Genomic DNA, 19,214 nt, shown 5'->3' with positions numbered 1-19,214 from the left:
TTGAGTGCACAGGGCAGGGCGGCGGGCATCCGCAGGGCACTGGGAAACCGCAGTGTTTGTGTGCAGTGCCCTCCTCCCGCTGTCTGCCCTCGAGTCAAAGGGTTTTCCTCCCTTCTGGGCTGGGGGCTGGAAGCTGCAGGGATGGGCATGGGCTGCTCATTCCATGGGATCAGCACCCCAGGGTGGGACAGCTGCAGGCGCCGTGTCCCCATCCCTCCAAGGGATGCTGCAGGCGGCTGGGTGATGCTCTTGGGTTGCCTCAACTCAATGAAGAATCATTCATTCCTCCATCAGGACCCGGAGGTGGGAGCTCCCCTAACTCCTCCTTCTCGCCCCACAGGACAGCTCCATTAGCAGCACCCATCCAGGCCGGCACCATGGCGGGAGCATCCGTCAAAGTGGCTGTGCGTGTGCGGCCCTTCAACTCCCGTGAGATGAGCCGGGAGTCCAAATGCATCATCCAGATGTCAGGAAGCACCACCAGTGAGTACGGCATCGCGAGCCCCCCGTGCACTGCGGGAGAGGGGATTGATTGGGTTGCAGGGGTCAGAGCAGGGGCTGACGCCATGCAAATAGTGGGGAAATGGTGCCCCGCATCCCTCCTCTTTGGCTTTGGAAGCATGCAGATGGGACAGCACCTAAAATAACTCCCAGCTCCCTGCGTCACCGGCAGAGCAGGAAGTGCCGGTGCCAGCCACCCCCATGGCACACACCGCCAGTGAAGGACGCTGCAGTGTGACGCGTGGGGGTGTCTGGCAGGTCCTGGTGTGGGCAGCGAGGCTCCCGCTGGCCCTTTGCTGACGGCGAGCTTTTCCTCGCCCGCGGTGTCAGGCAGTGAATGAACAAAGCATGGGCTGATCCTGCTGGGGGGGGCTGTGTGGGGCTGCGCTGCTCCCAGAGTCACACTGAGCCCCTCTCACCGATGGAGCGTGACAGCCTGGGGCACCCCCTGCCCGACAGCGAGGCCAAAGCTGAATGTGGTTGGTGGGCTGGAAGGCCCTCTTGCAGCCTCTCCCCCTCTCCGGGGTCATATGCAGAATGGCGTATCAGGGCGGCTCTGTGCTCTGCACAACTCATTCAGCAGAATCCATCACGCCCTGCTGGGTGCAGGGGCAGGGGGATGGGAGTGAAGGAGCCAGCCCTTCCCCCAGACCTTGTTCCCCAATTTCCAGCCCTCCTCCCCCGCCACTGCTTGGCTCATGGTGACCACCTGCCTGCCAACACTGCTGCTTTGTTTCACTACAGCATTGCCACGGGGATGGGGACCCCGGCCTCCTTCCCACAGCCCATTGCCATTCCTGAGGGCAGTGTGGCACTGAATGGCCACGGGCCAGGGCTGGAGGAGCCCAGCAGGCACTGCTGCCCACAGTGCTTTTCCAGGTGCATCCCCACACTGATATCTGCTCTCTGGGGCTTTATCCCAGCCTGAAGCCTGACATGTCTGTTGTCACGACAAAACACAGGGCTTTAAAATATGGGGATTAATTTCATTCTGCCTTGTCCAGTTCAGTACTAGTGTGTGGCAAGGATGAATGACATCTCCAGATGTTCTCCTCCTCCCTCTCTTGTCCGTACATCTTTCCCCTCAATCATAGAGTCATTAAGGTTGGAAAAGACCCCCCAAGAACATCCATCCCATCCATCCCCTCGGTGACAAATAACCAGGGGAAAAAAGGGGCATGTAGAGCACCTCAGCTTTGGAGACGGGACAGGATGGGAGACCCACAGGGCCACAGTGCGTTCCCCCATTTCCCAGCCATGGACCATGCTGGGTCCGTTGCCCCCCCGCCAGCTGCATGGCTGCAGCTGGGGCACACGGAGCCGCTCCGTGCCATCCCCGCTGCTCCCAGCCCTGTGCCCGGCACTGACAGCACTGCGACATGGAATGTCCTCCCCGTGCCAGCTCCTTCTCACTGCAGGTTTTGGTCCTGACCCCTTCTTTGTCACCTTTGTGGTGACAGGTCAAGGACACGCTGCCAATTCAGTACGGCCAAGCCCGTTCCCTAGCGACCCCGCTGTTCATGAGAGGACTTCATCATTAATTTAGGACCTGGGTTGTATCAAGCACAGCAGTGGTTGTGGTGTTCTCACGTTTGCGCTGGGTGCTTTTTCACCCCATTCCAAACTGGGATGGCCGTGCCATGGGTACTGCTCCATGCAGGTGGGTAGCACTGCAGGCACCTGCTGGCATGGGGCAGGTGGATGGGCAACAGGATGGCAATGGGGCATCGCACCCTGGGGGAGATCCATTGGAATTTGGGCTGAAGAACCCACTGAAACTTGAGCTGCAGAACCCACTGGAATTTGGGGTGCAGAACTCACTGTGGTTCATGCAGCCCCCCCAGCTGCTCAGCAAGCTCCCAGCCCTGCAGCAGTGGCAGGGAGCACTGTGGTCCCACAGCCAATGCTGCATGCTGGCAGGGCTCTTCTTGGGGGCTGTGTGTCCCACGCTGGGGGCTGATTTCCCCCCCCTCCCTACACACAGCCCTGCGCATGTCCCACAAGGGCATCTCAATGTCAGCGGCGATGGCTGAGCGCTGCGTCCCGTGACTGCCCTCCCGGTTTGGGTTTCTTCTGACGCATCTCTGAGCCTCGGTTATTTCAGAGCAAAAAAAGCATCATAAACACTCCACGGGGTGGGGGAGAAAAGAAAAAAAAAAAGCATCGAGCAAGTGAGAAAGAGAAGTGATGCAGTCTCTGATTTCCATGGCAACATCCTTTTCACCAGGGGATGGGAAAAAGCAGGCTCTTGTTTCCCCTGGCGGTTTAACACAGGGCATTAATCACCCTGCTGCTGCGCGGAGGATCAGGTACCAAAATAAAGCAGCGAGCAGGAGGGGGCTGGGAGCACTGAGTCTGTCCTGCTCCAAGTCCCCAGGGGTGGCTGTAGGGCATCGGGGCAATGGGGCAGGAGGGAGCCCAGTGGAAGGAGCTGCTCCCCCTCACTGTGCTCACCCGCATGAGGCTTAGCCCTCCTGCCTGCCCTGTTTCCATCCCAGTGGGGATTTAGGAGTGAGCCCATCGCAGCCCTCTCAGGATGTGGGATTTGGTGCTGCCACCTGGTTTCATCACATCCCTCTCTGTCTGCTCCCAGCTATCCTGAACCCGAAGCAGCCCAAAGAGACACCCAAAAGCTTCAGCTTTGACTATTCCTACTGGTCCCACACCACGGTAAGCAGCGGGGGCCTGAGCCTGGCTGGAGGGGGATGCAGCAGGATGACCTCCTTCTCTGATTTCTCCTCTCCTGCCACCTCTCCGCAGCCCGCAGACATCAATTATGCATCTCAGAAGCAGGTGTACCGCGACATCGGCGAGGAGATGTTGCAGCATGCCTTTGAAGGCTACAATGTCTGCATCTTTGCCTATGGACAGACCGGTGCTGGCAAATCCTATACCATGATGGGGAAGCAGGAGAAGGACCAGCAAGGCATCATCCCGCAGGTACTGCCTAGTGAATCATAGCATCACTAAGGTTGGAAAAGAACCCTGAGATCCCCAGATCCAACCCCAGCCTACCCCACCGTGCCCACTGCCCACGTCCCTCAGTGCCACATCTCCAGAGCTCTGAACACCTGCAGGGATGGTGACTACCCCACCTTCCTGGGCAGCTGTGCAGCGCCTCAGTGCCCTTTCTGAGAAGAAATTCTTCCTAACATCCAACCTGAAAAGCTGCCTCACACCTCAGCAGGATGCCCAAGGAAGGAGTCAGAGGGAGGGACAAGTGGGGGGGGAGATGATCTGTGGGTCAGGGGCCACTGCAGAGCATCCCTCTGCCTGGGGCTGAGCATCCCAACTCTTCCCTCTGCAGCTGTGCGAGGACCTCTTCTCCCGAATCAATGACACGACCAACGACAACATGTCCTACTCTGTGGAGGTAGGCACATCTCCTATTGGGAGCGGGTTGCTGGAGGCCGTGTGTGTTGGCTGTGCACCAACACCATTAATTCCAAGTGAAACTCAGCCCTGTGCATGCTGATCCCAGGTGAGCTACATGGAAATCTACTGTGAGCGGGTGAGAGACCTCCTGAACCCCAAGAACAAGGGGAACCTGCGGGTGAGGGAGCACCCCCTCATGGGTCCCTACGTGGAGGACCTTTCCAAGCTGGCCGTGACCTCCTACAATGACATCCAGGACCTGATGGACTCGGGGAACAAGGCGCGGTGAGTGGGGTGCAGGAGAGCACTGGGACCTGAAGAGCTTGTAGGCACCTCCAGGGACATAAAGATATTTGTGAATGGGCTGAAGTTGGCTGAAAAGCTTTCCCTGTTGCTGGGGGAAGGGTGAGAGTTGGTGTCTCTCTACTTCCCCAGAAGGGAGGCACGATGGTCACGTCTGCCTTGACTGCCCTGCCCCAACATTGCCCCCACCATCATCTCTCTGGCACCCCCTACAGAATGTGATGCCTTCTGTCCTCTCCTCACAGCACGGTGGCAGCCACCAACATGAACGAGACCAGCAGTCGTTCGCATGCCGTCTTCAATATCATCTTCACCCAGAAGCGGCACGATGCTGAGACGGACATCACCACTGAGAAGGTGAGAGCAGAGCCCCTGGGAAACCCGAGAGGACACAGCGAGGGCTTTCTGTGCCACTGTTGGCCGTGGAGAGCAACTGGGAAGGTGCTGGATGCTGGGTACCGGTGTGCTGGACAAGTGCCGAGCCTGCTACAGCTGTCGGCTCTGTCTCTACCTGCAGGTCAGCAAAATCAGCCTGGTGGACCTGGCTGGCAGTGAGCGAGCTGACTCGACCGGTGCGAAGGGCACAAGGCTGAAGGTGAGTGTGGAATGGTGATGGTACCAGGCCGCTCGTCCCCAGGTGTTCCTTGTCCTTTCCCTGCACACTGCACTGGAAACTGCCACTTTTTGAGTTGCCCAGTGGCAGGTAAAGCAGGATCCACAGGCTCTGCATGGGAGTTACTGGTTGCCCAGTAAGACCAGTTGCTGTTTGCACACCCTGCACTGGGGCTTCCCCATCCCCCTGAGCCACTGGGCTTAAGCGCTGGTCTGAAACAGGGCCTAATGATTAGTGCTTTTCTCTCCATCAGGAAGGAGCAAACATCAACAAGTCCTTGACCACGCTGGGAAAAGTCATCTCTGCTCTGGCCGAAATGGTAGGTAGCCTGAGCGTGGGTGAACAGCCCCTTGAAGCACCCAAATTCCCATCTCCAAGGGAGGTTGGGCACCCAAGCTCTCAGATATGGAGCACCCAAGCTTCCATCTCCAAAGGGGATGCAGAACCTAGACTCCCAGCTCTGAGGGGTAGGCAGACATATCCCAACCTGTCCTGCACTGCCTAGCACCACCACTGCCTGCGGTGGGAGTCAGCTCATCTGATAAGACCGACACACTCTTGGGATGCCTTGCTGGGTGAAGGGACGGGGAGCAGCTTACTGTCACCTCCCTGCCCAGCTCTTTTCTATTTGCAACAGAGCTAAACAATTTTTCTGCTTTCTTTGCAGGATTCAGGGCCAAATAAGGTGCGTGCTCTGATGGGGCCGGGTGGGTTTGTCTCTTGAAGAGTGGAAGTGGGTTGTGTGGTGGTTTGGGTTGAACCCTGTAGGGGTGAGACACTATACAGACCCAACTCACACTTCTCTTGTGGGTTAGGCTGATCCCTCAGCATCCTGGTCAATGCATGACTTTTGTTAGGCACCTCCCAGCCCTTGCAGTGTGTTTTGCTGGCAGGATCTGAACATTTCAGCAAAAAGGAGAGTGGGCAGTCTGACAGCCTGACCTTCCTCTTCCTCTCTCCAGAACAAGAAGAAGAAGAAGACAGATTTCATCCCGTACCGAGACTCAGTGCTGACCTGGCTCTTAAGGGAGAACCTGGGTGAGGCTGCAGGCACAGGGTCTGGGGGCATGGCTTGGGGGCACGCCTGCTGCAGGGACCACAATTCACTGAAACCACTTGTCTGTCTGCACAGGGGGCAACTCCAGGACGGCCATGGTTGCTGCACTCAGCCCTGCTGACATCAACTATGATGAGACTCTCAGCACATTAAGGTAGGCTTTGGCAGGAGGTCCGGGCTTGGTTAGGTTTCCAAAGCCTGTCTGTTCCCTCATGTCCTGTTTCCCTTCCCTTCAGAAGGGAGGAGGTGAGGGCTGCCTACAGGCCCCTACAGAGGGGACAATGCCCTGCCCTGGGTTCTCTGTCCAAGCCACCCTCCTCAGGGCCCTGTCTCTCCCCAGATATGCCGACCGCGCTAAGCAGATCCGCTGCAATGCTGTCATCAACGAGGACCCCAACAACAAGCTGATCCGAGAGCTGAAGGATGAGGTGGCCCGCCTGCGTGACCTTCTCTATGCCCAGGGGCTTGGGGACATCATAGACAGTAGGTACCACGCCGGGCAGAGCCAGGCTGGGGTCTTGTGGGGATGCTCCTAGAGCTGCCCCATGTCCTGCTCCACACTCAGACCATCTCATTGCCCACCTCACTGTGAGGCACGGCACATCCCATCCTTGTCACCACCCTGCTGGGACATCTGTGACCAGCCCCACATGCGCCATTCCATAGCCCTCAATACCCCACAGCCTGTGTCCCACTGCCTGGGACGATGCTGGGGGGGGCAAGGCCTCTCTTCCCCGTGCTTTCAGGCTGCTGTCAATCCTACCTAGATGAACCCACTCTTGTTCTATTTTCTTTGTCTTCCCCCCGCTGTCTCTCTCTCTTAGCCCACCCTGCTGCGGGAGGATCCAAATGTGTGTATTGCCTGTCACTGGTACTCTGTGTTGCTTCTCTGCTTTGGGGAGGCTGTGCCAAAGAGCATTTGTGCAGCATGGGGAAGGGCTCCCACAGCTGGCAAAGGGGCAGTGGCAGAGCGCAGTGCCCTCCTGCAGGAATGGTTGGCACAGGGATGTCCCTGCACTGCTGTCATGCCCTTCCCTTGTGCAGGGCACGCTTACTGCAGTGTGAGGTCCTGCAAATTCTCCTGGTGAGACCTGGTGTAACAGTTACTACAAGGACCCTTCTCCCCATGCTGCAACTGTGCTTCCCCTTGCTGCTGCTGCTGCTGCTGGGCTGGGTGCTGCTTCTGGCACTGCTTCTGCAGGCATGGGCCCTGCTCCCAGGGCAAACTGGTGTCAGGCAAGCATGGTGTAGTGTGGGTGGCCTTGGGACACCTCAGAGACCAGTCTTGCTGAGGGTCATCCTGGGGGCAGCAGAAGAACAGGGTGAATTCAAGGTGGAGACTTCACAAAGGGTTGGGGCTCCTGTCCCCAAGCAGACAGAGGGTGACACCATCTCTCCTGGTAGATGGGACGGTTCTCTCCATAGAAGCTGGCTGGCCTCTAGGAGCAGGGAGTTTGGAGTGGCCAGCATCCACAGACAGGGGATGTTGACCCATATCTACTTGGATTGCACAGCAGCAGCAGCTGCAAGCAGCCCACTGAGAGATGGGACCAGCAGCTGGTGGTTACTGGTGCTTGAGGTACTGGGTGGCAGTGAAGTCTGAGCACAAGTCCCTGTCCCCTTGTCCCCTTTGCAGGGTGAGGGCTCCTGGCTCTCCTTGCACTCCCCAAATGCCCCTCTCTCCCAGCCCAGCTCCCCTAGCACCATGGGGCAGGATGCCAGGGCAGCTACATGTGCTTGGGCAAGATGCTTTAGGCACCGTGTTGTCAAAACAAAGCATCCCCAGCAGCCCAGGAAGGTCTCCTTGTCTGCTCCAGAGCTGCTTCTGACAGTGGCCCCAGGGCACTGCTGCTGATCCGCTGTGCCAACGCTCTGCCTTTTTCATTTAATTTCTGCCTTTCTTCTTGCCACCTTTTCTTTTCTTTTTATTTTTTTTCCAACAGCTTTTCTTGTCTCTGTCTTCTTTCTCTCTCTCTCTTCCTCCTTCCTGTCCACGTGTCTTCCCCCTGGCCCGTCCCTCTCCTTCCCCACTCGTAGATGTGTCCGACTTTGAGAACAATAATGGCACTATTGGGGCAGAGCTGAGCCAACGCCATGACAATCTCTCCACAGTGACCAACGCTATTGCTGGCATCAGCCCCTCTTCCTCCTTGTCGGCTCTCTCCAGCCGCGCAGCCTCTGTTGCCAGCCTCCATGAGCGCATCATGTTTGCTCCAGGCAGCGAAGAGGCTATTGAAAGGCTCAAGGTAGGAGGCTGGGCTTGTTGCACCTGCTGTTTGCTGGGTGTAGAGAATGAGAGTTAAGAGCAGCAGCTGAGAGAAGTGGGGCTGTGCAGTCTGGAGGAGGCTGAGTCATGGCCTCATCCATCTACAGCCACCTGAAAGGAGAACGTGTCGGTCTCTTTGCCCAGGTGACAAGTGACAGGTCACGAGGAAACAGCCTCAGGTTGTGCCAAGAGAGGTATCAGGAGCAGTGCCTTCCCAGAAGGGTGGTTAGGTGTTGGATTGGGTCCCCACCCCTGGAGGTGTCGAGGAGCCCTGTGCAGTAGCACCAAGTGCCGTGGCTTAGAGATGGGACATGGTGGGTTGGGTTGGTGGCTGGACTTGGTGATCATGAATGCCTTTTCCAACTGAGATGGCTCTGTCAGTGCGATTCTGTGGACCCGGAGCTGCCAGGTGCCCTGGGTGAGGAGTGGGATTGGTGTAGCGGGGCCAGGCTGGGGCTGTTGTTGCTCCGTGGGTTGCAGTGAGCAGATGCAGAGCCCATTTAAACCAGGCTGAATGTGGGGCCAGCTCCCTGGCTGAGCCCAACCAAAATGTCCAAAACACTGAGCCTCCTTCACCCTACCAGGAAACAGAGAAGATCATTGCTGAGCTGAATGAAACATGGGAGGAGAAGCTGCGCAGGACAGAGGCGATCCGGATGGAGAGGTGGGTGGGATGGAACGGGGGCAGTTTGGTGACACCCACGGGTTCCAGCTGCTCCTGGAGATGACAAAGGCATCCCCAGAGGGCACACGGGGAGCTGTGATGGGTGGCTGCTGGGGCTGGTGCAGTTTTGACAGGCTCTGCTTCCTGCAGGGAAGCCTTGCTGGCCGAGATGGGGGTGGCCATGAGGGAGGACGGAGGCACCCTGGGTGTTTTCTCTCCGAAAAAGGTAGGACCCTCTAATTCTCCCTGCTAAGCAGGTGGGTGGTACCCATGCAGTTCCCTCCAAGCCTGTCTGCTGGCCAGCCCCAAGTGTTTCCAGGGGTCTCTCAGAGACATTAACTGTTAGCACTGGAACCTGTGATGCACATTTCGGTGCCAGCCCTGCTCTGTCCATATGCCACACATTGCTGCGATAGAAGCGCACGGATAAATAGAAGAGCCATTCTCTGCCCCACAGCACATGGAAGACACAGCTCCCATTCAAGAGACACCGTGGAGCCCCGTTGACAGTTGTGGTGTCGGGCTCCTGGTGTCAGCTGCTAACACCAGGGGCATTTGATATTGCCATCAGCCTTCTGGGCTTCCTCACTTGGAAACAAAGGCACAGGGGTATTAGATACCACTCCTGCTGGTAGCATCCCAGGAGGCATTTTCTGAGCAAACACTGGCCCTGCCCCAAGCAGCCCATCTGGCAGCGAGCCCTGCCAGTGCAGTGCTGCAGCTCCTCACCACCACCCAAATACCTTATGGGACCCACGGGGTGAGGAGAGCAGGTTCTGCCCAAAGCCCCTGCTAGGACATGTGGAGATGAGTGCTTTGGGACCCCCATGTGGCTCTTCTGACAGTTTTCACACCACTCTCTTTGTTTTTCACCTGCCTCAGCCGCTGCCCATTAAGCCCCCTGATGTGTGTGTGGGAAGCGTGGGGGTGTATTCCCCAAAGCAGGTTGGTCCTGAGGTGACCTTGCTGTGATGCTCTTGGTGCCAACCTTCTCTTCAGCTCTCTGACTTCTCCAGCTGCTGGCGAGGATTGTTAGCTCCAAAAGCATGCAGAACTTACTCTGACTGTGAGCAAAGCACAGCCAGACCTTGTTGCCCTGCTGTACACCACCACTGGGGTGACAGTTTGTCCAAATCTTGCAAATCTGGAGCAAAATTGCAAACCAAAAGTGCCTCAGAGATTCAGACCCAGAGGGTCTGGAGGGTATGTTATTCCTGCCAGCCACCATGGAGAACAGCCTGTGTTTCCCTTCACCTCCAGCTCTCCTGCCCTGTTTGCTGTGAGTCTCTTGTGCCAACCGTGGTTTCTGCAGCTGGGGACGCCTCTGCATGCAGGGTTCCCACTGTCTGATAGGACATTTCTCCTCCTCTTTCTGAGAAACTCAGAGCTTCTCCTGCTGACAGAAGGTGCAATTGCAGCAGCCTACAGTGGGATGAGACCAGCAGAAATTCCCTCTCATCAAGCGCCCAGTGGCCACAGCTTGTGGGAAGGAAATGATGGGAGGGAGCTGATAGGAGACAGAGAGTCCAGATGTGGCCATCTGCATTTGAGGATTCCTTGTGCTGGGCCTGTTTGCATCCCAAATATTCTCAGGGAAAAGCCAGCAAGAAATCAGCCCTTGGAAGAGCAAAGTGAGGAGGCTTGGTGGAGGCTCACGCTGGAGTCCAGCCCTAGTTTTGTTGGCACTAGGTTGGGTCAGGGTTGCCACAGGGCTGGCTGGTCACGGAGGCTGAAGGATGAGGAGCCGGGGGGGTGAGCCTGGGTTTCACTGTGCCCTGGTGACTCTTTCTTGTGTCCCCCAGACGCCCCACTTGGTCAACCTGAATGAAGACCCGCTCATGTCTGAGTGCCTTCTCTACTACATCAAGGACGGGATAACCAGGTGAGGGCCGAGTCTGCTGAGCTTACATCTCAGTGCCACTGGGTACCTGCCCTCCTGCACCGGAGCAGTACAGCCACATTGGGTAGCATGTATGTCTGTGGCAATCTTATGAGAGATGTTAGTCCTGCTGGTGGTGCAAGTCCAGAGAGTACTTTGGGGTGAAGCCCAAAGGAGGACATTTTAGGGCTGGTTTGAGGACAGATGCAGCTGACTCAAGCTGCCTTTCCCCCAACAGGGTTGGCCGGGAAGATGCAGAGAAGAGGCAGGACATCGTTCTCAGTGGGCACTTCATCAAGGAAGAGCACTGCCTTTTCCGCAGTGACACGAGGACCGGCGGTGAAGGTACTGATTGTCCCAAGGGGCTCCATCTGCCCAGGCTCATCTTGGGGTCCCGCCCTGGGCTTGGGGCTTGATGTGAGGTTGGCAAAGCCCTGTTCATTGCTTACGGTGGGGATATGCCTGGAGGCCCAGGCTGCCCCTTCACCTGCTGCTTGTCACACAGTGATTGTGACCCTGGAGCCTTGTGAAGGTGCTGACACCTACGTGAATGGCAAAAAGGTGACGGAGCCCAGTGTTCTGCGCTCAGGTGGGTCCCCAGGGGATGCTCCTGCCCACAGTTCCATGCACTGTGGCCATCCCTGCCACTAAACCTTTTTGTCCCTGCTGCAGGAAACCGGATCATCATGGGGAAGAGCCACGTCTTCCGCTTCAACCACCCTGAGCAGGCCCGGCAAGAGCGGGAGCGGACACCGTGCGCCGAGACACCTGCTGAGCCTGTAGACTGGGCCTTCGCCCAGAGAGAGCTGCTGGAGAAGCAGGGCATCGACATGAAGCAGGAGATGGAGCAGAGGTGGGCACGTGGGGCCGGGAGGAGGGGGAGGGCAGGAGCCCAGCTTGGTCATCCCAATCTTCCCTGCTCCTCCCAGGCTTCAGGAGCTGGAGGACCAGTACCGGCGGGAGAGGGAGGAGGCAAATTACCTTCTGGAGCAGCAGCGGCTGGTAGGTGGCCAAGCTTCCTAGGCTGTCCCAGCACCACCATGCCTGGCAGGAGTTTGCTTGGGGCGGCTCTGTGCATCTTGGAATGATGACAAATCTGTCATCCCACCATTCCCGGGGCTGCTCATCAACACGGACATGGAGGAGGGAGAGAAGGGGTGATGTGCATTGCGTCCTGTGGGCTGTATTGTTCTTCTCCCTGCTTCCCCTAGGACTACGAGAGCAAACTGGAGGCTCTGCAGAAACAGATGGATTCTAGATATTACCCTGAAGCCAATGAGGAAGAAGAAGAGCCCGAAGATGAAGGTGAGTGCTGGGTGACAAAGTAGGGATGGAAAAGTTTGGGTGGAAGGAGAAGATGAGCTGATGTTTCTGCAGAAACATGCTACATCCTTCTCCCGGCCTCAGCAGCAGGGTGTGTGTGATGAGCATCCCTCTGTGTCCTTCCCACAGTGCAGTGGACGGAGCGGGAGTTCGAGCTCGCCCTTTGGGCCTTCAGGAAGTGGAAGTGGTACCAGTTCACCTCCCTCCGTGACCTGCTCTGGGGCAATGCCATCTTCCTCAAGGAAGCCAATGCCATCAGTGTGGAGCTGAAGAAAAAGGTGGGTGCTGATTTGCTGATGGCGAGTGGTGGGTCTCACTATCATGGTGTTACTGGGTGCTTATTGCTTGGGTTTTTGGGGAATGTGTGGTGTTGCTGCTTGCTGCCACAGCAAATGAGCACAGATCTGTGTGCTGGCAGGGAGCTAAGGGAAGCTCATGTACCCTCATAGTGATGCTGTGATGGGGAGAGCCCAGGTTGATGGCACCGCGGTTTTCAAGATGGGATCACCATTCTTCTCTGCCTCCTTCCAGGTGCAGTTTCAGTTCGTCCTCCTGACAGACACGCTGTATTCACCTCTCCCTCCTGACCTGCTGCCTCCTGATGCCGCCAAGGACCGGGAGAAGCGGCCATTCCCCCGCACCATCGTGGCCGTGGAGGTGCAGGACCAGAAGAACGGGGCAACGCATTACTGGACCCTGGAGAAGCTCAGGTAGGGAGGGATGTCTGTGCTGGGCAGGCTCAGCAGGAGGGCTCCACCAGCCCCAGCCTGGTTTCTCACCACTGCCTCTGGTGTCTTTGCATCTGCAGGCAGCGCCTGGATTTGATGCGTGAGATGTACGACCGTGCAGCAGAAGTGCCTTCGAGCGTCATCGAGGACTGCGACAACGTGGTGACTGGCGGAGATCCCTTCTACGACCGCTTCCCATGGTTCAGGCTGGTTGGCAGGTGAGCGCTTTGGCTCCTTCGATGTGCAGCCTGGAGGCACAGCGTCCCCCCTGGGGCAGCGCTGCTGTCAGGCAAAGCTAGCCCGTCGCCTCCATGGCCCACACCGCAGCCGGTCCCCTCCGGCCTCCCTGTGGAGCAGTGCCACCAGGCAGGGGCTGGCAGCTGCCAGTGGAGCGCCAGTGCCACCGTGCTCACCGCCTATGTGTGTGTGTGCACATCTGTAGGCGTCCGTGTCCAAGCGTCTGTCTGTGCCACCCATGCCGTGCGTCTCCATGTGCTTCCCACGCGGTGCCGGCAGTGAGGACGGGTGTCCCAATAAGGACACACGGATGTGTGTGCCTTAGAGGCCTCACCTCGTGCCACAGCAGCGCCGGCAGTGGGATTTCCCCCTGGTGGGGTGGTGGGGTGTCTCCCAGCCTTATGTTGTGTGTTCCATCCCGCTGCGCTGTGCTGCCTGCAAAGCCAGCGCCGGGAATCCCCATGTTTGCACCAGTTTGTTGGGTCTCTCTTTTTCTCCACGTTTCATAGCTGACAGCCGTTGGCGGCTCCCTTTAGAGACGCACCGGATGGGCAAGTCTCTATTTCCTGACATCGCTCGGTTTGAGCAGAAAACAAACCAAGCCAAAAAAAAAAACCAACAACCAAAATCCCTATTCTTGCTCTCTCTGTTTGGAACAGCTGGTGTTAACCTGTCTTCTATCTTGTTGTACTAACCTTAGTTCAGATATCTCTGGCTGCAACAGCTCTCCTCTTTTCAACACATGCATGAGCGAGCGCATGGCTGATCTCACCCCCTCCCCTACCTTCTCGAACCCCGACTCCGACATCACCGAGCCTGCTGACGAGCAGCACGAGGGGCAGGAGGAGGAGGAGGAGGAGGCGGAGGACCTGGAGGAAGACATCTTTCCGGAGTGCCCGCTGTGTGATGGCCGGGATCCGTTTTACGACCGCTCCCCCCTGTTCAGTTTAGTAGGAAGGTTGGTGAGGTTTTAGGAGAGCATGCTGGGAAGGAACTAGCTCTTTCGCATGAGGGAACTGCTTTCTGGCACGACCCCCACCTCCAGGGCGTCCCGTGGGCGCAGGGGTGGCCGGTGGGTCGGGGCCACCGAGGTAGGGCTGTGACAAACACAGCAGCAAGGGCACAGGGCGAGCGCGAGACCCCTGCTTTGGGCTGCCCCCAAAAACATGAGGTCTCCCTGAGTGCTACAGGACTTGCGCTCGGGTTTCCATTGCCAGGGGGCCACCTGCCAGTGTAGTGAGGACCACAAGTGTGACACCACGAGTGTAAGGCTCTGTGCTTTTGTCCCAGTAGTGCACGAGCCACAAGTTTTGCAGCTGTTCCAGTGCAGAAGGGAGAAATGGGGCTGTGCCGGTCTCCGTGAGCCCTGGCACCATCTGGTGGGCCTCAGGGGGAGCCCTGTGAGTGAGATGAGCTTGGGATCAGCAGGGGGAGGAGAACTATTTGGGAAATGGTGTTTTCTCTGTCTGTGCCTCATGCACCGATTGGGACCATCTCCATGGGTTGGCAGCTACAAGCACAAGGGATGCTCAGGAGGGGCACATAGAGACCCAAGCTGCAAGAACAGGAAAGGAAAAGAGCCTTGATTTCTCCTCCCTATGTGCCAGGACACCCTTGGGCTTGGTCACTCCTGGCTTGGAGAAATCAGGGTGGGTTTCTGGGCTCCAATTGTGCCTTCAAACTGTTGCAATCCGCTCATCCCCAAAACGCCCTCGTGACACAGGCAGGGTGATGCTGGCCCCCTGGCCTCACTGCAGAAGGCTTCCCAAGGGGACAAGGGATGTGTGCTCAGAGCAGGACTCGGAGCCCCCATTCCTGGGACCGTGGGGGTCCACCCAAGGCAGAACACCCACCGTGCTGGGGCTGCTTCTCCCTTACCATGTCCGAGTCTGGGGTGCAGGGAGGAGATGGAGCGGCATAGGCAGAGAGGGAGGAGGTGGGGTAAGAGCCCTGCAGCCTCAGACCGAAAGAGCTGGGTTCTTCCACCCCTTTTTTTTTTCTTTTCTTTTTTTTTTTCCTTTTTTTTTTTCTTCTTCTTTTTTCCTTATTTTCTTTTATTTTCCCCCCAAAAAACCAAAACTCTCAGGGGCACCTCAAAACCAAACCCGCCGACCTGCTGAGCAAACCTCTGCGGTCCCCCAGGTCATACCCTCGGGCTCTCCCAACTTCTTTTGAGTCTGCCCCGGGTTTGGCTCCCCGCGCAGCAGCTGTGCTGGCCACATTTCTTGTGAAGTGTGCTTTGATTGGTTTACGATTGGATCCTTGGCTTTGATTTCTGTTGTTTTTTTTCTTTCTTTTTCTTTCAGTTTGATTTTTGTTTTGTTTTGTTTTGTTTTTTGTTTCAGTTTGGTTTTGTTTTGGTTTTGTTGTTTTTCAGCTGCTGGCTCTCTCTCTCTCCAAAGCTTTAGCAAAAAAAATTGGGGTTATTTCACTTTCGTCTTCCTTTGGAAAGGCTTTTCTTTGGTCTGAGCATGCCATCTTTGCACCTCACCAATCTTGTGGTTAGTGTCCCTGCCCTCCTTCCTCTAGTGATACACTTGTCCCCCTCCTCCCCACCCTCCTGCCTTCCCTCCCCATCTTCCCTTCCTCCTCCATCCCCTGGATTCATCCTCACGTGGGCTGCCCACTGATCTGGGGGCAGGAGAATTGCTCGTGGGCAGGAAGTCCCATATCCATGCCTGCCTGAGCCCCGGTGGCCAACAAGAAGAGCTGGGGCGAGACGCTCAGTGGGGGATTGCACTCTGTGTCTCGACCCCTCTTGGAGTTGTTTTGAGTGGAAAAAGCCTCGGACTTTTGGGTGGAAGAAGCCTTGGCCTGAGGTCGGCCCGAGCTGCAGCAGCAGCAGGGAGAACCTCTGCGCCTCTGCAAGGCTGAATCTTTGAACACAGGGCTGTGGCCTTTCTGCGAGAGCCTTTCAGATGCCGTTTGGATGCCTGTGAGATTGGGAAGCCTGGAGATGTCTGCGTCTGCCTTGGGAGCCTCCTGAAGCTGATGAGTCCTGACTGGTGCCATCAGCATCCTGACACACAGGACACGAGGACGTCACATTTCGAGACACATGGGTGGGAAAGTGGGAACCAGCCATCCCAGCTGAGGACATGAGTGCTAGAAGGACCTCTAAATACTGTGTCTTGGTCAGAAAGGACGAACGTTTGTCACCAGCTCCCAGCTAGGGAGGCAGAGGCTGAGCCGGCCAGCTGTGAGCTCAAGGAAGGCAGCAAGCAGAGGCTGAATGACTGAGGAATGCCACGTGCCTGTGCCCGGCTTGGATACCTGGAGGAGGTCCCAGGGAGCTCAGCAGTCACACTGGAGCTCCGCGGGACACAGCGTGGGGACACGTGCATGCCACCAGCCACACCTCACAGCATCCCCAGCCACCTCCAGCCACCGCCACCCAGGGCAGGGTCACCCGCAGAGGCTCTGATGCCCAGGCCAGGACTTTCTCCTCCCCCCCTCCTTTGCTCCCTCTTCCCTCCCTTCCCACCCTATCCTCGCCTCGCCCACCCCCCACCCCCCCGTTGCCTCCGCAGCACCCCCAGCTCTCTCAGCACCTCCTGCCCCCATCCTCCGGCTCGTCACCGCCAAGACGGTCCTCTGCCCAGCTTGCCCCCTCCCCAGGACGCGACAGCCGGAGAGACGCCGGCTCGCCCGCTCCCCGCCCCGCGCTGGCCCTGGCTGCCCCTCATGGCTTTGCTTTGCAGCGGTGACATGGGACCTGGCCGCCGGCGGCCGCCACCCGCGCTCTGGGATGCTCGGGCGGAGGCGGTGACGGCGCTCCCGTGTCGCTTCTCCCCCCGGCAGGGCCTTCGTCTACCTCAGCAACCTGCTGTACCCCGTGCCCCTGGTGCACCGCGTGGCCATCGTCAGCGAGAAGGGCGAGGTGAAGGGCTTCCTGCGCGTGGCCGTCCAGGCCATCTCAGGTAGGGACCGACCCTGCTGCTGCTTCAGCCCGCGTGTCCCCTGGCGTCCCACCGACACCTGGCTGCTTTCCTCCTGCAGCCGACGAGGAAGCCCCAGACTACGGTTCCGGTGTGCGGCAGTCGGGGACGGCGAAGATCTCCTTTGACGATCAGCACTTTGAGAAGGTACGGCCGCAACGGGGTCTGGGATGGGGTTGGCTGCAGGGACAACAGCATCCCACCCTGTAGGGCTCTGCCTTGGATGGCAGCCCCTCGAGGAGCGGTGTCTCTGGGTCGGGGCTGCCCTCCTTTGGTGGCAGCTCCCTCAGCCCCGTTCCTCCATCCCCCTCCAGTTCCAGTCCGAGTCCTGTCCCGCTGTGGGGATGTCTCGCTCCGGGACCTCCCAGGAGGAGCTGCGCATCGTTGAGGGCCAGGGGCAGATCAGTGACTTGGGGCCCTCTGCTGATGAAGTCAACAACAACACCTGTGCAGGTGAGCAACCAGCTGCCAGTGCACACCCAGCAGGGAGTCTGAGCACAGAAAGTCCCCAGCAGCAGCTCAGCATCAGTACAATAGCACCTGCTGAGGGCTCTCCTCTCCCCACAGTGACCCCAGAGGACCTTCTCCTGGACAGCCCAGAGAAGTCCACGATGGATGGGCCTCTGGAGGCAGCTCTGGACCACCTGAAGCTGGGCAGCATCTTCACGTTCCGAGTGACTGTCCTGCAAGCCTCCAGCATCTCAGCAGAATACGCGGATATCTTCTGCCAGTTCAAGTGAGACCATGGTGTTCCCCCCCCCCTCTACACTCTGGCCTTCACCTCCCTTGGTTGCCCCAGAGCAGGGATAGTGTTGTGAGCTTTATCCCACACTCTGCTTCCATTCCATCCAACATGGAAGCAAAACCTAAAGATGTAGGACGAGCCTCTGTCTCTGCCTGGACATGTATTTGGTCACTGGGAAAAGCAAGGGAGGGTGTTTCATGGGCACTAGGGGCTGCAGATCAGAGTGGGGTGTCTTTCTTTGCCAGTCCTGCCCAGGTAGCAGCACCCTGCCCTGGGAACAGGCTAAGTTCCTGTCCTCTCTCCCACTCCTGCTCCTCTGTGCTGCCCTGCCATCCCCATACAAATTCTCTTCCCTTTGCAGCTTCATCCACCGCCACGATGAGGCCTTTTCAACAGAGCCCTTGAAGAACACAGGACGAGGGCCACCACTGGGTTTCTACCATGTCCAAAATGTGAGCACCTTCCCCTCTGGCACCCCCTCACCCACACAGCTGCTGGTGCCCATCCCTAGAGCAGCACCTTCCTCCTCAGTGCTCACGTTCTCAGCACATCACATCCCTTTCCAAACTAGACAGCATGCTCACGTGCTCTTCCTCTCTCTCAGATTGCTGTGGAGGTGACCAAGTCCTTCATCGAATATATCAAGAGCCAGCCAATTGTATTTGAGGTGTTTGGGCACTACCAACAACACCCCTTCCCACCCCTCTGCAAGGATGTCCTCAGGTGGGTGCCTGTGGGTCACACGTGGCTCTTTGTTCCCTCTCCCGGTGCCACGAGGCTGGGCTGGAACAGCACTCCTGGCTCTGAGGGGACGTGGAGGTGGGTGGCCCCAGGTTGGGACCAGTTTCCACCATGCTGGCTTTAATCCACACCTGTTCTCCCTGCAGCCCGCTGAGGCCATCCCGGCGCCACTTCCCACGGGTGATGCCACTCTCCAAGCCAGGTAGGGGATGGTGTCCTGCCCCTTTCCCATGGTCCCCAGGTCGCAGAGCACGTTCCCCGCTATGCCCCGTTCCCAGTGCCCTGTTCTGCTGGATGGCAGAACCTCAGGGACATCACAAAATGTGTCGTGCTCCAGAGCACCCGGAGGCCCTTTGGCACCTGCTCGCTCAGTGTTTGGCTGATGCAAACCCCTTTGCAAGCATCTTTTCCCCCTGCTCTCGTGGCAGCCCCGCAGCATCCCTCCCTTGTGCCAAAGTCTCTGTGCGTAACCGCTTTGCTTTGTGTTGCCCTTTCTGTTTGTTTCCCTCCCTCCTCACAAGAGCACACCAGCCCCCTCCGGCTCACCCACTGCCCGCTGCCAGCCACCCTGGCAGGCTCGTTCCTGGACATGCTCTCCGGGCACGCTCTGGCGGCCGCTACCGCCGCCACCTCCCTGCTGCGGCGTGGCGTGGAGGAGCCCGCCTGCCCACCGCCCCTGCCTGCAGCGGACCGCGCCGTCAGGAAGGCGCAGAAGCCGGGTTCGTGCTCGCATGAACCTGCAGCAGGGCCAGCAGCTGCTCGGGTTTCTCACCGCAGCCGCCCGTCGGGGGGGCACAGGATAGCGGTGGGGGATGGCCTGCCTCTCCCGAGGCCGCCTCCCAGG

General features: G+C 58.0%; 1 protein-coding gene across 33 annotated transcripts in view; it reads left to right on the top strand.

Moving 5' to 3' along the window:
- Nucleotides 1-19,214, top strand: part of KIF1A (kinesin family member 1A) — a 32,017-nt gene that overhangs the window by 2,357 nt on the left and 10,446 nt on the right. For 8 of the 33 annotated variants that reach the window (XM_072344697.1, XM_072344696.1, XM_072344689.1 and 5 more), the window contains exons 2-34: nucleotides 341-483; nucleotides 3,095-3,171; nucleotides 3,262-3,441; nucleotides 3,809-3,874; nucleotides 3,983-4,161; nucleotides 4,425-4,536; nucleotides 4,697-4,774; nucleotides 5,046-5,111; nucleotides 5,460-5,477; nucleotides 5,755-5,830; nucleotides 5,925-6,003; nucleotides 6,190-6,332; nucleotides 6,674-6,700; nucleotides 7,887-8,095; nucleotides 8,700-8,779; nucleotides 8,930-9,005; nucleotides 10,582-10,661; nucleotides 10,897-11,003; nucleotides 11,164-11,247; nucleotides 11,331-11,511; nucleotides 11,588-11,660; nucleotides 11,870-11,963; nucleotides 12,111-12,259; nucleotides 12,513-12,691; nucleotides 12,790-12,927; nucleotides 13,647-13,904; nucleotides 16,748-16,866; nucleotides 16,946-17,031; nucleotides 17,199-17,337; nucleotides 17,452-17,620; nucleotides 17,991-18,081; nucleotides 18,234-18,352; nucleotides 18,517-18,572. In XM_072344697.1, coding sequence (XP_072200798.1) covers nucleotides 378-483; nucleotides 3,095-3,171; nucleotides 3,262-3,441; nucleotides 3,809-3,874; nucleotides 3,983-4,161; nucleotides 4,425-4,536; nucleotides 4,697-4,774; nucleotides 5,046-5,111; nucleotides 5,460-5,477; nucleotides 5,755-5,830; nucleotides 5,925-6,003; nucleotides 6,190-6,332; nucleotides 6,674-6,700; nucleotides 7,887-8,095; nucleotides 8,700-8,779; nucleotides 8,930-9,005; nucleotides 10,582-10,661; nucleotides 10,897-11,003; nucleotides 11,164-11,247; nucleotides 11,331-11,511; nucleotides 11,588-11,660; nucleotides 11,870-11,963; nucleotides 12,111-12,259; nucleotides 12,513-12,691; nucleotides 12,790-12,927; nucleotides 13,647-13,904; nucleotides 16,748-16,866; nucleotides 16,946-17,031; nucleotides 17,199-17,337; nucleotides 17,452-17,620; nucleotides 17,991-18,081; nucleotides 18,234-18,352; nucleotides 18,517-18,572 — 3,694 coding nt within the window. In that variant the 5' untranslated portion in view covers nucleotides 341-377. The remainder of the gene's footprint in view (nucleotides 1-340; nucleotides 484-3,094; nucleotides 3,172-3,261; nucleotides 3,442-3,808; nucleotides 3,875-3,982; nucleotides 4,162-4,424; nucleotides 4,537-4,696; nucleotides 4,775-5,045; nucleotides 5,112-5,459; nucleotides 5,478-5,754; nucleotides 5,831-5,924; nucleotides 6,004-6,189; nucleotides 6,333-6,673; nucleotides 6,701-7,886; nucleotides 8,096-8,699; nucleotides 8,780-8,929; nucleotides 9,006-10,581; nucleotides 10,662-10,896; nucleotides 11,004-11,163; nucleotides 11,248-11,330; nucleotides 11,512-11,587; nucleotides 11,661-11,869; nucleotides 11,964-12,110; nucleotides 12,260-12,512; nucleotides 12,692-12,789; nucleotides 12,928-13,646; nucleotides 13,905-16,747; nucleotides 16,867-16,945; nucleotides 17,032-17,198; nucleotides 17,338-17,451; nucleotides 17,621-17,990; nucleotides 18,082-18,233; nucleotides 18,353-18,516; nucleotides 18,573-19,214) is intronic. The other 25 variants (XM_072344718.1, XM_072344717.1, XM_072344716.1 and 22 more) reach the window with 9 other exon arrangements.

This window comes from Excalfactoria chinensis, chromosome 9 (assembly GCF_039878825.1).
Source record: "Excalfactoria chinensis isolate bCotChi1 chromosome 9, bCotChi1.hap2, whole genome shotgun sequence".
Taxonomy (NCBI): Eukaryota; Metazoa; Chordata; class Aves; order Galliformes; family Phasianidae; genus Excalfactoria; species Excalfactoria chinensis.
This window is presented reverse-complemented; position numbering and strand designations above follow the sequence as displayed.